At 35.2% G+C, this 16,187-nt stretch overlaps 1 protein-coding gene across 1 annotated transcript in view; it reads left to right on the top strand.

Annotated features, from left to right (window-relative positions):
* The window catches only part of LOC110023701, a 64,018-nt gene that overhangs the window by 31,697 nt on the left and 16,134 nt on the right, over nt 1-16,187 (top strand). Inside the window, exons 5-7 of the mRNA XM_020723237.1 lie at nt 9,666-9,747; nt 10,090-10,170; nt 13,674-13,712. Of these exons, the coding sequence (XP_020578896.1) occupies nt 9,666-9,747; nt 10,090-10,170; nt 13,674-13,712 (202 nt within the window). The remainder of the gene's footprint in view (nt 1-9,665; nt 9,748-10,089; nt 10,171-13,673; nt 13,713-16,187) is intronic.

Raw genomic sequence — 16,187 nt, 5'->3', positions numbered from 1 at the left:
TATATATATATATATATATATATATATATATATTTTAGGAAAGGAGCTACTCATGACTTCTTACGCGTTAATATCTAAAGGCGGTTGCAAAATATTGGAGGGAAAAAAGATCCCCACTAAAAATAAAGAAAATACATATAATCATAGGGGTTCCTCCTTCCACATTACAACTCCACCCAAAAAAGAAATAAATATTAAACAAAGATAAATGTAAACCAAAAGTACATGTATCAAACAAAACGCATACCCAAAGAGTGAACTATACCCCATAAAAAAAAAAGGTAGCGCAAGTTGCAAGCCAAAAAACAGATGCCTTGAAAGTTGGAAAGAGCACCAACGAGCAAGTCCCAAAATTCAAAACCTGCACTCAAAAACTGTGAAAACACCAAACAAGAAAGAAAACAAGTGAGCAATAAAGAAAGATAATGCTCCATGATCTTCCAACCCCCTTCCAGAAATGCATATAATAAATAAGGAGCCACGGTCCAGTCCAAAGGAAAGAGAGAAAGCCTCGTATAAATTTGGAGCCATGAGCATCTATATCGAAAATAACAAGCCCATTCACAAAAAAGAGGTAGAGCTACCTAAATTGGCAAGCCAATTAGCGGGTTGGTTCCCCTCCTGGTAATTAAAACTCCATATGATATTCATATTGAAGATTAAACATTTAATTCTCTTTGTACAATAAAGGATATCCCAAGGGGCCTCGGCACCATGTGCTAAAATATCAATCAAGATGCGATTATCACATTCAAAAATAATAAAATGCCAGCTGAGAGCGTGAGCCATAATAACAGTCGTTAAAATGGCCCTAGCCTCAGCCTCTATGGGAGTATCAACATATGAAGGAGATGAGAAGAAAATAATACAGTTCCCTGCATAGTTTCTAGCAATGCCCCCACAACCAACATTGTTGGCTTTCCAACTCCCATCCGTGTTAAACGTAATCCACCCTCTAGGAAGTGGCTGCCATCTAACCAAAATCGATGGACGAGGGAGCCTCCTCTCATCCAATTCCGTATGCCCCATAGAAAGAAAATAATTTATGTTCAAAAAGAAACTTTTTTTAAAGCTCCCCATTCTCCACAGCTTATTAATGTCGACAATAATATTAGTAAATACCATCATGCTCTGAATGGTCTTACCTTTATGAATAATGTCATTACGAGCCATCCCAGATAAACCAACATATATTAACCAACATATATTGTAAGGATAAATTTGTAAAAAATGTTTCTGTTTACGGTCCAGATTGCAAATCATGGTAATGAGTAAAAGATTCCTCTCAGGAATGACGATAGTACCAAACCACAAACCAATCTTACTCTATATAAATAGTGAAAAGGCACAAGAGAGGAAAATATGCTCTATAGTCTCATCCGCCGAATTACACAAACAACAATGAGAGGCTATTTTCAAACCTTTTCAAACCTTTCAACTTTAATATAAACTTTAATATATCATCACATGGTATTATAGACATAGAGGGAGTTAATGCCCAACTCCATACCCCTTCACCCCAAGGGAGTTTTTGAAACTAATGTAAAGAGGCATATAAAGATTTAGTAATGGAGCTAGTCATGGGAAATTTCAAAGTAGGAGGGAAATTTCAAAGTAGGAGTGGAAATTTCAAAGTAGGAGTATTTTGCAAATGAGGGTCAAAAGGAATAGTGGAAATAAATGTAGCTCCCTCCATCCCAAAATGCTAGTGAGAAGAGGAAAATTCTAATGGTCGTCTACCCAAGTATCGGACACCTTGAGACTAGAATACCTCGTATCCCTCATATCAAGCAAAACATGGGACCAACAATCCTGCCAGAAAGAAATATTTTCACTACCCACCTCTCAGTAAATGAAATTCTCCGCCCAGTTTCTAATATGAAACAATCTCTTCCACATCGTAGAATTACCCAATCGCCAATTAATCAAAGCAGGATGAGAGGAACGACAATATTTCTCGTGCATGAAATTAGCCCATAAAGACTCGCCTTTCCTAAAATTAAACTATTGCTTAAAAACATTAATATCAGTAATATGGTGCAGAGATTTGAAGCCCAAACTATCAGCATACAGGGGTTGGCAAACATCCTTCCAGACATCCATCTTCTACCAGAGTGATTTCCCACCCATAAAATCTTATTGAAACATCTTTCAAGGTTCAAAACTTTTTGGTTAGAGTACTTGAAGAGTATATAAAGGAAGAGAGTCAAGGATGCTCATGAGCAGTGTAATACGACCCCCAAAGGAAAAGAAATTATTTTTCCAATCCAAAATACTTTTCCGCACTTTTTCCACTACCTCATCAAACTGAATACGTCTCTTCCTGACTTTAAGGAGAAAAACCCCCAAATATTTAAGAGGAAGGGTAGAGAGGGAGAAACCCGTAAAATTGGCAATCCAGCATGCATTAGAACGATTGATCATGTTTCCCAAGTAGATATTACATTTATTAACATTAAATAGTAGACCAGAGACGGATTGGAAGTCAACCATTAAGCTGTGAATCTTCTTCACCATTTTTTTGCTAGCATTAGAAAATAGTATCATGTCATCGACATAAGCTAAATGAGTGACCACCATGTTAGATTTATGAGCGTATTTGCAAATTGGTGTTTCTCCTGAAAAGATTGTTTAGGAGACGAGAGAGATAATCAAATATTAAAATGAAAATAGTAGGGGATAAAGGATCTCCCTGTTTAATCTCACGACCTGCACTAAAAAAGCCCCGAGACTGATCATTAATGAGAATACTATATTTATTGCAATGAAGCCAAGAAAGGATAATTTTGCAAAACTCCTGAGAGAAACCTCTTGCCTTAAGAACCTTCAATATAAACTCCCAAGTGAGAGAATCATAAGCCTTACGGATATCCAATTTAGTGATTATGTTGCCCCCTCTACATTTTTTATCAATGTCAAGAATGAGTTCCTGTGCCAGTATGATGTTATCAGTGATCCCTTGCCTCTGAATAAAAGCGGATTGATTCAAAGAAATTAATTTGTTGAGGTGAGGTTGGATGCGTCTGACCAAAATTTTACTATTCAACTTTGAAATAACAGAAGTCAGAGAGATGGCTCTAAAATGATCTCAAGAGCCTTTTGAGTATTTTTGGGAATGAGAATAATTGTAGCTGTAGAGAAATAATTTCATGGTTTTTCCCCTTTAAAGAAACTCTGAATAGCCTCCACTACCTGATTCATAACAGTATTTAAACATTTAATGTAGAAAGCAGAAGTGAAGTCATCCGACCCCGGAGCTTTATTACAATTAATATCTAGCAGAGTAGAATAGATTTCCTCAGCTGAGGGAATACCGCAAAGATCAAGGTCCACCATGTGATGATGTACATCATCAAATAAAGAGACATCAATAGAGCCCGAGGTCTCGTGGAACTCATAAAGTTTAGAAAAATAAAGAACCGCACTCTCCCCTTTCTCCTCATCCCCAGTAATCCAGTTCCCCTCATTGTTTTTAATCCTCACAATAGTGTTATTGGCTCTTCTTTGTTTAATGTAGATATGAAAATATTTAGTGTTTCTATCTCCTTGAGAAAAATGGGTCTCCCTAGCTTTTTTGTTGCAACAACTCCTCCTACATAGAGGCCTCTAGTAATTCTTTATTGGCTTCCTGTAAATCGTGGATGATATCATTAGTATTCTCATCAAGAGCCTGAAGCATACTCACCCTATGTTTGACCCTTTCGACTCCAGCATGTACATCACCAAAAACATCCCAATTTCAAGACCTTGGAACAGTAGCCACCTTCTTATGCAATTTTCAAAGAGTGTACCAAGCATTACCCACCTCCTCACATTTCCAATTACAAGCAATTAATCGCAAGAAATTATCATGTCTAGCCCAGACATTTAAGAAACGAAAGTGATAGGTGGAGACCTTTTTAAAATAATCAAAGGATAAGAGAAGTGGGCTATGAGCTGAGCCAGTTCTGCAAAGGTAAGAGGAGATCGACAGTTGATTAGCAAAGCATCTATAAAGTCGTTCGAACATCTTACCCCTTTTCCAAGTAAATTTAGAACCAATAAAACCCAAGTCATAAATGTCCACTAGAGCCAAAGTTTCATTGAATTTATCAATTAAAGTGGTGTCAAATCTCCGACCACCTAATTTTTCAGATTTGTGCATCACCATATTGAAATCCCCTCCAACCATTCAGTTTTGATTAATAGAAGAACCCATCTCCGAAAGTTTGTGCCAGAGATTAAATCTAGCAACATTAGAAGTCCCGACGTAGACAAAGGTAAGAAATCCCGAGAAAACATCTATAGAGAAGAGTGTATGTACAAACTGTCTATCATCAGTAATGACATCAACTGTAATATGCTTCCTCCAAAACAACCAAATTTTGTTAGAGCAATTAGCAAAAAAAGAGATTTTTGAATTTACCCAAGATACGGTCAACCGGAGTGGAGACCAAGGGTTCCAAAATAACAAATATATCAACCTTATGAATTCTTGTCATTAATTTGAGTCTACCAAGGGAGTGAGGATCACAGCTCCCCTGATATTCCAAATAAGGATATTAAACATGAGTAGACATGTTATCCTTCCTAGAAGATCTAGGTTGGGTCCGTACATTTTCTCCATTTGAAAAGTATTGATTCATCTCTAGCATATTATTCCCATTAGTGTGATTTTGCACCTCCTCTTGAACTCTATTCCTCCTACGGTACTTTTGAACATGTCATTCATTTCTTAAAACTTTTGAAATATCTTCCAAAGAAGTGTCAGAGAATGATGAGAATAGATAAAATTGTTATCCTTATTCAAAGCGTCAGGGAGAGAAGCTGAGGAAGGACGAGCCCCCTTGCTAATAGAGATGATGATATGAGGGTCCAGAGCATGTAGTACCTGTGTAGTATTCTCAACCGGGGCAATAGCATTAGAGAAGATATGATCTTGGTTTCTAAGCATTCGAAATAACATGGAGATAGGCAGAAGCCCCCTCAATAATAGAAATATCAGGAGGATTTAAATCAGATAACACCTGCTCAATTCTATCCTCGGCAGAAGCCGAAGGGATGATAGTGGGGTGGGACACAGCTGCTAAAGGATCAGCCTGAACAGCCGCAACAATTTCTAGAAGCATAGTTTGCTCCATGTGTGGCTGTTTCCTACCATCCCCTTTCCTCAGTTCAAGATGTAACTTGAAACATTGTTCCTGATCATGACCAAACATTTGACAATGTGTGCAGTAGGAGGGATGTTGTTCTAATAATACATGTTGCTAGTAACCAATGTGCTCCAATCCAATCCAAACCTCATCTGGTGGAGGTAAAGTCACATTCCGTTCAAATAAAACTCTAGCCATAGAAAGTCTCGTGAGATTATAGGTGGGACCATCTAATTTTAGAGGTCTCCCGAACATAGCAACTAAAGAGAAGAGGATTTCATGATTGAAGAGATGAACTTTCAAAGATGGGAATCTAAGCGAGACTGAAATAATAGGAGCCTCTGCTTTAGGATCAAAATTAGCTGACCATTTTAATACCTTCATACCGCAATCCTCAAACCACACCAAACGTTTCGCAAACAGGCGCGTATAGTCCTCTTCATTAGATAGTTGGATCAAAATGTGTCTTCCATCCAAGGGACCTAGCTTCTATTCTCCCGTAATTCTCATCAATTCAAAGTGTTTTCTAAGAAACTCCAATTTTGGATACCCATACAGGAACTTCCCTACCAGATGAAAACGGCAGAAGGAGGCGAGTTTGCAGTTCTCGGTATCAGAGAGGAAGAGAGCAAGCTTTCCCCCTTTCCGGCCAAGACGTCGAACGAAGGAAGTATTGGAATCGAGCGCGAGATTGTCGTAGAAATTATAAGGGAAGTTTGGAACACCATCAGCGGCAACGCTAGCATAAGAATGAAGCCTTTTACCAGTGTCACCAAGGTAGTCGGCTGTCGCGCCAGCGTATGAGCGAGACATGATGAACGATCACTCGTGTCGCCATTGAATCGCAAACCTTAGTAGAGAAGGAGGCGGAAACATCGTGCTTAATAAGATATATATATATATATATATATATATATATATATATATATATATATAGAATAAAAAATTAAAAGGGATTATATAAAGTAAATTTATTACTCAATTAATAAAAAGATAGTTTATTAATATAATAAAATAATTAAATATCATGCTTATGATTATGTTTCTAATTTAGAGGAGTTGACGTCGAGGCAAATTCAAGTATGAATTAATCAACATCGAGGTGAGTAATCATACTTTAATCTATAGTAATAATTTGTTTTTTCTCAACTATTTTACAGTTAATAAACTTCCACATGATTTATTTTGATTGGGATATTCTTTCCTTTATTGGTCGTATTATGAAGGTGTGTAGCTGCTTACTTTCATGCATTAGTGTGTTTTATATAATATGCTAAATTAAATGCATTGAACAAATGAATGATATATTTATGTTGATTGTTTGTCTGTGCATCACTGACTTTGATGGAGTCACCCCTTGATTGTACTAGTGGGGGAACACTATGGTACCCGTGCACGTATATGGTAAAGGATATTGATATTGATGTGACTTAATTAACACAATTTTTAAACGATGCTTCTGTGACGGTTGTACAAATATATAGTGATATTGATATGTTATTACGAGCCGTTTTGATAGTCTTAGTGCGCACAACCATCTATCTCATTTACAGAATGCCAAGCAAGGTCTTTGGATTCAAAGCTTCTCTTGATATTTTGATGGAAATGTACCCTTTTATTAAAGCCTTCCCATCCAATCATTCTCTAAAAATTTTTTGCTCTCTTTTGTTCATATTCACCAACCAAACAACGTAAAGCTTGGCGGAAAATCAATCAAATCTATCTTCCCTGGTTGTCTCTAACAAAAAAGGCTGCAACTGATAGTCTCCCATTACAAAACAAATAGTAACTCCATGGATGTTATTTTCTTTGAAAAATAATCCTACTACCCTGAATCTGAAATTCAAGGGGAGAGTCTGCGTGAATATCAGATTTGTGACATTACTCTGGATACCCACACTGATCTAGAATCATCATAACCTAATTTATTTCCCTCTGACCATCCTGTCTCTCAAGTTCCATCATTTGAAATATCTAACCTAGGATTGACAACAAAAAAATGCTCAAGGTGCTTTGTGTGTATGCTAGGAGTAAGAAATTTATTGAGTAGGATAAGTTTAATATGCAACCACGAGACTGTCCACTACCAAATCTGAATTCACACACTTTTGAAATTCCAAGCAAGGTGAAATCCAATGGAGAAGATAGGAAAAAATTGGCAAATTATCCTATCTAAGGGTATGTTGCCTATGGGAAGTTATCACTACTTTATAAAGCTTTTATATCTAATTTTGATAGTGTGTAGACACCCAAGTTTATTCATGAAACATTTTAAAGTCTAGAATGAAAAAATACAGTTGAAGTGGAGATGCAAGAGCTTAATCGAAATGACACATTGACCTTTACAATGCTTCCTCCAGATAAAAAATTCACTGGGTGCAAGTGGGTATTCAATGTTAAGTATAAAGCAGATGAGAGCATTGAGAGGTTTAATGTTAGGTTGGTGGCCAAATATCTCTCTCAAACTTGTGGGATGGACTATCAAGAGACATTTGCACTAGCGATCAAACAAAACACTATAAGAGTCTTCTTTTATTAGCAGTTAACAAAGATTGAGAACTACAATAACTTGATATCAAGAATGCTTTTTGAATGCTGACTTTGAGCAAGAAGTGTATATGAAGATTATACCGAGGTTGGAAAATGACTCAAATAAACATCTAATTTGTAAACTATGTCACTGGCCTCAAACAATCTCCACGGACTTGGTTTGACAAGTTTGCTAAGGCTATGAAATCTATTTGATACATCCAATGCAAAACCGATCATACACTGTTTATAAAACATATATAGAGATATAAGAAAATTATATTTTTTTTCTATGTAGATGATGTGTTTCTGACATGTGATGATTGAAAAAACGATTTGGAAGATTAAGGAGGTTCTTGTCATTGAATTTGAAATTAAGACTCCAGGAGCTTCGAGATATTTTTTGGATATGGAAGTGATCTAGTCCAAGATGAGAATTGTGATGCCCTAATTAAAGTACATTATGTACCTACTAAAAGAGACATGAATGTTGAGGTGTAAACCGACTGAAATTTCCTTGGATTTCAACACAAATTTATATTCAAAAGGAGAAAAGTCACTAGTGAAAATGGTAGATACTATAGATTGATGGATAAATTTATCTACTTATCACACATTTGACTTGATATCGCTTACTCTATCAGCATTGTGAGTCAACATATGAATAGTCTAATAAACAACATTTGAAGATAATTTACAAAATATTGATGTTTCTTGAGAAGGCCCTTGACAGAGGGTTATTGTTTAAGAAATCAGATAACTTGAAGGTAGAAGTTTAGACTGATGCTAGTTGGATAGGATAACTCATGGGCAGAGGATTCACATCCGAGTATTGTTCCTACGTATGAGAAAATCTTGCCACATTGAGTAAGAAACAAGTATTTGTCTCTAGAAGTAGTGCAAAATGTTAGCAACAAACACTTGTTTTGGGAATTTGTAAAGAAATGTGGATTCAAATTTTACTAAATGATTTGAGATGCTCCACAATTAATCTCATAAAGATGTTTTGTAACAGTCAGATTGTCATTAGTATTCCAAAGAACTCTTTGCATCATGATAGGATCAAACACATAAAAATTGATAGACATTTTATCTCTGAAAAGGTTAATGGTGACAGTATGCACTTAATCTACATTCCAACTCATCTTTAAGTCGTGGATGTGTTCACTAAATCCTTAGCTCTTGGCAGCTTCAATGATTTGAATACCAAGCTGGGTCTATACAACATCTATGATCTAGGTTGAGGGAGAGTGTGGAATTCTTTCCATTTTAGATGACCCAGACCATCGGCCATATGGGCTTCACACGATTAATTTGTTGAAGCTATTGGAGGGAGTTTCTTATTTCTTTTTTATTCTTTTTTATTCCATTTCTTATTATGTTGAATGTTTTTCCTTTATTGTTTTTGCTGTATTTGGTAAGTTGTAATAGATTTATTTATGTTTCTTTAGACATTCCCCATGTAATATGGGGAAATGTTGTGATTTGACTAATATTAAATAAGAAGATATAATTTCTCCATCTTTCTACAGATATTTATTTCAATAACAATAGATGTGAAGCTTTGAGAGATTGCAGAAATACTAGAGCTGTATGGAATTGATGGCTTGAAGATAGAATATATGGATATAAAAACTTAACAGATAAAATACTTAAATTTGTATGAGGCTGTTTATGGTGATTAAAATCAGTGCCACATATTTTTTACTTTTTTGTTTCATTTTGCAGCCGGCAATGGGTTGTATTTTTTTTTTTTCAAATGTCTACTCACAGTAGGGCATTAAGAAGAAAGGACCTTCAAACTATTTCTGTTAATTATAGTTAGATATTACTATGTTTTACATAGATGATGTACATCCTTCCATTTATAGGGGATATAAATACGCATTTATGACGTCTTCAAAACCACCATTGTTCTGACCATGCTGGATTAGGATATAATTGAAATTTTTGTTTCTTTATGGTTTTTATTGCTAGTTTCTGATAGCATACTCCTGGAAGCAGTTTTGCAGATACCAAAGAAGGTCGTTATAATCCAAAAATGCATCCAGTTATTCCAGTGCATAACTGGAGGAAGGGGTCACAGGTGCTATATATTCCTCTTGTTTTAAGTTGAACATAGTTTTTGTCAAGTTATCTAAGGGGCATTTACAAACATAGCACACAATTCTTACGCGTTCACATATCTCACAACTGAAATATCTTATTTGCACATATAGCACTACAAATCCTTAATATCACATAAAAATAACACTATTACCACTTTTTAAAAGTGAAATACACATTTTCATTTATAGGTTTAAATATGAAAGTTTAGTTGTGAGATATGCAAATACACAAGAATTGTGTGCCAATTATGTAAATTCCCCTTTATTTAATTTTCTATTATTTGTTTAACAAAGTTACACGATTTTTTTTTTTAAACCAGTGGGCTGTGTTAATTAGAAAGCATGCTGAGATAATCGTTAATGACAGTACGGTGTTCCCAGAATTTCAGAAGCATTGCAGGGTAAGTTGATGGTCATATGAGCATGCAGATATCTTTGACCTCTTTGGTCTAGTTTTTCTTGTCATCAATGCAGAGTTTTAGTATTACGTTAATACATTTATGGACTGTCTTTGCAATTATAATAGGCTTTGTATGGCTTAATGACATGATTATATGATCAAATACTGTGTTTAACTCGAAGCATAGACCTCGAGGAACATAAAATAGGACAAACATCAAATTTGACTTGATTTGATTGAACTAGTGATGGGGGAGTGCGAGATTCTGCAGTCCCTATTTCAGCGGAATTTGTGCAGTCTGCAAACTCTACGTAGTTCCGCATGATCGCCAAATATCCACAACCACGGGATACTGATTACGCCATAAATTACTATCATTTCCAATTCCATCCAGTTTTCTTTTCCTTTTTGAGCTATTATGTTTTTTCTAATTAAGTTTATTTATGCATGAGGGACTATTTATATGTTTGTTTTTCTAGTTTGAAGAGAGAAATTTTGAATTGTTATTGTTTTGAGAGATTTTGCTTCTCTATTTATGTTCTTCAAAGTGTTGTATCATCTTCCTTTCGGAAGTGGTGTATCTGTATCTTGTTTAGGCATAACTTGTGGAAATCTCCTCATTGCCCGTACCTTGTTGTACCTCCGTTCGGCCACTGCCATTCATTCATACAACAACTTACTTGCTCAAATTTGTTTTTCAATAGCAGAGTTTGTTTTCAATCTCCTTCCAAATTCCGCTGCTCAATGCCTATCTCTGTCCAAGCGCCGTTGAACTCAAATATTATCTTTCCCTTACAATTCCACAACCACTTTCTTATTAAGGGTTTATTTGGGGCTGCTGCAGCTTATCCAGCTTATCCAGATAACCACTTTATCTAGATAAGTAGATTATCCTGATAAGTTGCTGATCAACAGGTTATCCAGATAAGCTAGTTGGTTTTTTGGTTTATGCGTTTGGAAAACTGCTGATTTGCAACTGTTTCTGGATAAATGGCCATTCTGCCCCTGATCTGGATAAGTTGTCTAGCTGTTTGGTTTGTGTGTTTAGAAAACAACTAATTTAACATGATTTCTTGCAATTATTTTAATCCTTATGTCCTCATCAATTATTCTCAAACTTGTCTCTAAATTTCAACATTTTCTGCTCTTATTTAGTTTTTCTCCCCAAGTTTAACAACTCAGATAAAATCTGTCATAATTCTTCTATCCGTTTTTATTTCATCTCCACACACCAAGACATTTACATCACAAACCCTAACAACTGAAAATTTTTCCTATCATTATAAGCTTTCAAAAAAATACTTAACGCCAATCATATCTCTGTATATAAACCATTATGCTTCACACAAAAGCAGGCATCCAAAACATAACCAAAATGCACAATCTCTTGGTAGAGCTTAGCTATGCTAAAATCTTCACCTCTCAAAAGCCTTTCAAATCCTAAAAGTACTTCCATCAGATTCCCCAACATTATCCATACATAATAAAATTAATCACATAAAAAATCTATTCCAAACTCCAACTTCACCTATATGAAAGTCTTATCCCCTCGACGTACTTAGATGGTCAAACATTAAAATCATTGATTAAAATCTCCTTCTCCATCGTCCGTCACAAGCAAAAATAACCACCAATTTGATAATGTGAAGCAGAAGTAGCTCCATTTTCAAAATAGGAAAGCAGAGGAATAAATGCCAAAGTTTGCAATAACATGGTCTTACTAAGGTTTAACAAAGTTCACTTAGATAATAAATAAAGGTTAAATAATTATCAAATATTATTTATGGATAGTGGGAAGGGAGGAATATATAAAATTAAAGAAGTTGCTAACATGTTAATAATCTCTACTATGAGTCAGCAGAAAAATGTTGAACCTGATAAAATAACAAATGAAGATAAGAATTATGCGGACAAGAAGCAAAAAAGCAAGACTTGGGGAAGTATTCCAATAGCCAGATTGGTCACAATCATACCCAACAGTGTAAATAAAGCAGTAGCCTTGAGAGGAAAAAATTATATATTAAAAAAAAGCAAACAATAAAGTTAAGGTAATTCAAGTAATACAAACACAAAGCAAAAGCTACAAATTTTACTTTGTTAGCATTGCTCCGAGAAGCCCAAACAAAGCTCCAGAAGCACCAACAGATATATTGTTTCTGATAAAAAGACTTGACAAGGTGCTACCTCCAAATCCAGAGAGAAGTTTTATTGTGTCTATCCGCACTTCAAAAAGATCAAAACATCATGTCAAAAGTAGGAAGTTCACTGCCATACACAAATAATGCATTGGTTCAGTCCCTCTCCGCCACAAAGAATGCACCATTTGCTGCAAAGAACATCCGCTCGATTCATGGCATCCACTCCCTCTCCGCCGCCAAATCGAAATTATAGTAGAATGGAGATGGCTCCGCTGCCAACACTTTGTTCTGGCTGCTGGCTCCATTGCTCCGCCGCTTTTTGTTTTTGGATCCACCGCCGCTCTCCATATCCGTGCTAGACATCGCAACAACTTGATCGGGAAATCTTAAGGGTGGATTAGCTTGAGAGACGGTATGCTTTACCACCAAAATTTTACCTTGATACCTCGATACTTACCACCAAAACCTAAGCCCTCAACCAACTTTTGATATGTAATCTTACATCTACCAGAAACCTGATCAGGAGGAAAGGATGCCACGTCGTCAGGTAGGAACCCTCAACGAGGTGTCCGTCAATTTACTATAGAGGATAAGCAATGGGAAATCTTCCAATTGCAACAGAGGCTTGCTGTCTTTTAGGTGAGACAATTATGTGAGATCAATCATATCAACAACAATGATTTGTTAGATCTGGAGGAAGTGAATCCATTCAACCAGGTAGTTTTTAGTGATGAAGAATCACTATCTTGACGATTTAACATGAAATATTAGTGGAGAAGCCAAAACTTTTGAAGTAATGGTTGATTTACAGAAGTTTGGCTGTCACATGGATCTAGATGAGTTTATCGAGTGACTTCAAATAGTGGAGCAAATTTTTAAATACAAGGATATGACATAAAAAAATTTATGTTGTAGTAGTTAAAATATGTTATTTTTTTCATACGTTTATTTTATTTTTATCATTTAAGTTTTGATTACTTTTTGTAGCTTGAACTTAAATTAAACGGTCATCTTTTTCACATTCATTAGGAATTTGGTTGGATCATTAATAAATTTAAACTTAGAATTGATGAATTGATTTTTGGTTAAGATTAGAAAGTATTATGGATTTGCTTAGCTATCATTTTAGTGGACTTCCTGACTTTTATTGGTGCAGACTAAAACATGATTTCACACCTACGCCTGTAATAATCTCCTGTTAATTTTTAATTTTGAACTGTTCAACGTTTCTACAGTTAATATATTGGATTTATTCATAAACTGGACATGGTTATCTAGCATTGGTTTCCTGGTTCTTTGTGCTGATAATAATTGATGCTCTACTTTAATCGCTTTTTAATTGTATATTTGGTATTGAACCTTGCAGAGGAGATCATTACCAGAGTTTTGGCGGGATCGCCCACTTGTAAGTGTCCAAGTTTTTTTTGTTTCTTATATTGAACTCAAAGAGCGTATTTGGATTTTCATAATTTAATCAGTAGGCTTGACCATAGAACAAAATGGTCTTCACATCACATGGAAATAATATTTCGTAATTTTAAGGTTTAAGAGCCAGGTTTGTTATGCGATCTTGCTATTGAGTTAATTTTTTAGACTTCTATGAAATTTATCCTTCAATACTCTTGGAGGCATGTGCGTTGTGCTCTTTTAAATTAGGCTGAAAATTGAAAGGCAAGGTGTACATTGTGGACTAAAACTTTTAGAGTATTGGCGGACTACAAATGCGCTCCTTTTTAAACTTAATCTGCACCATACAAATGATTGAATCCCATTGGTTTCTAATTCAATTTAGCTAGATAACCTTGGATACATGCTCAATCATATAGGATCCTGTGAGATGGAACAAGAAGTAACCAAACGACTCAACACCACCACCACTAAATGCAATTATCGTTGTATTTGACACATTTTGCCAAAGTAAAAGTGTGACCACACTGTATTCTATAAGTAATGCGTTTTGGGAATCATTCTGTTGGTGGTTTATGTTGATGAAACTATTATTATTGAAAGTGATGTGCAGAAAATCTTATCATTGAAATCATTTTTTCAAAATCAGTTCAACACTAAAGATCTGAGTTCCTAAAGGTATTTCTTGGGGATTGAGGTAACAAGGAGCAAGAGGGGTATATTTCTATCTCAACGAAAATATGTTGGATTTGTTAGCAAATATTAAGAAATTATGGGTCAAACCATGTAGTACTTCGAGGCTTCCTAATCAGTAACTTACAAAAAATGGAGAGATTTTTAATGATACTGAACGACAAAATTTAGTGGAAAAATTAAACTACTTCACAATAACTTGTCCTGACATTGCATATACAATTAGCAATATAAGTTAGTCTATGTCTTCCCCCATAGTTTTAGCATTGGTCAGCTTTGGAACAAATACTATGTTACTTCAAGGGAGCTCCTGGACAAGGTATTTTATATCAGGATTATGGATGTAGAAATGTTGAACGTTTCTCTGATACAAGATTGATCGAAGATCCATTACTGAATATTAAATTTTTGTTGGTGGTATTTTGTTCTCTTGTAAGTGTAAGAAACAACATATAGTGTCACGGTTCAGTGCTAAATATGAGTATCGAACAATGACACGAGCTTCAAGTGAATTGATGTGAGTCTCCCAACTATTGATTGGAATAGATTTTAAGATGACAGTTCCAACAACGTTGTAATGTGATAACCAAGCTACAATTCATATTAACTCAAATTTTGTTTTTCATGAACGAACTTAGCACATTGAGATTGATTGTCATTTTGTTCGTGAGAGGGTCAACATAACTTAATTTTTGCATCTTGTATAAAAAGTGGAGAACAACTAGGGGATATTTTCACGAAAGCTTTTAATGGAACTAAGGTCACTTATATTTGTAATAAGTTGGGCATGATAAATATCTATGCTCCGGCTTGATAGAAAATGTTAGGGAAAGTAATAACTTTGAACCGTGTATATTAGGAAGCTTGTTTATTTGGAAAATTGATATTAGATAACCTAATTAGAGGATATCTAAAGACATGATCTTTTCCATATTAGAGTGATTCTTAATGTAGAGAGTTGGAAGTGTGTATAAATATGTAATATTTGTTCTCAACTAAAATGAGGAATGAGAAATGAGAAAGCTTTCGTATTACAAGATTGAATGGAAAATCAAATTATTAAGGCAATATAAAATCTAATATTCAACTTTTGGCGACATCAAACTCCTAAAAAAGTACATGGAACATAAGCTATTGAAATTTAGAAAAGAATGTATAATAATGGAGAAGGAACAATTTTGATTCTAAAAATCTCTGCTATCAACAAGCTTCTTTTTGTATAACTCTATCTCTCTCCAATTCAAAGTTGATCACAAGCCATAAATTTGCTTTAAATTCAAATAGTTATGTGCCTTGGTGTCACGTTGCTAAATGTTAAAATTGAACCCCTTTACAGAGATCTTGAGATCGTGGTGCCATGATGTTATTTGATACTTAATCGACATTGTAATAATTCTACTGGTGACTGTCGGCGCTTAAAAGGGGGAAAAGAGAGTTTTTTTTAAAAGTTTGGGGGTCGCCCGTAAGAAGCTGTCGGTCGCCGGAATCGAAATCCCGTCGCCCGCTTCGGAAGGACTTTTTAATTTACGCATATATATATAATTTTAGAAAAATATGAAATCAAACTGACCTCATATTTTCCATAGTTTAAATGAAAGAGCACTCAACCTCAAATCCTGTATCTACCCCAAGGGATAAACACAAGACTTGAGAGTGAGACTCGATCAAATAAACTAAGAAAGATATGACATCCGTTTGGTCTGCGAAACCGTTTTATTTGCCGACAAGTTCCCCTATTTAATACAAAAAATTAAATAGGGTTTATTTTAAGCTGGGTTCG

Source organism: Phalaenopsis equestris, unplaced genomic scaffold, assembly GCF_001263595.1.
Source record: "Phalaenopsis equestris unplaced genomic scaffold, ASM126359v1 Scaffold000226, whole genome shotgun sequence".
Lineage (NCBI taxonomy): Eukaryota > Viridiplantae > Streptophyta > Magnoliopsida > Asparagales > Orchidaceae > Phalaenopsis > Phalaenopsis equestris.
The sequence above is the reverse complement of the archived record's forward strand: the minus strand, read 5'-3'. Positions and strand labels throughout refer to the sequence as shown.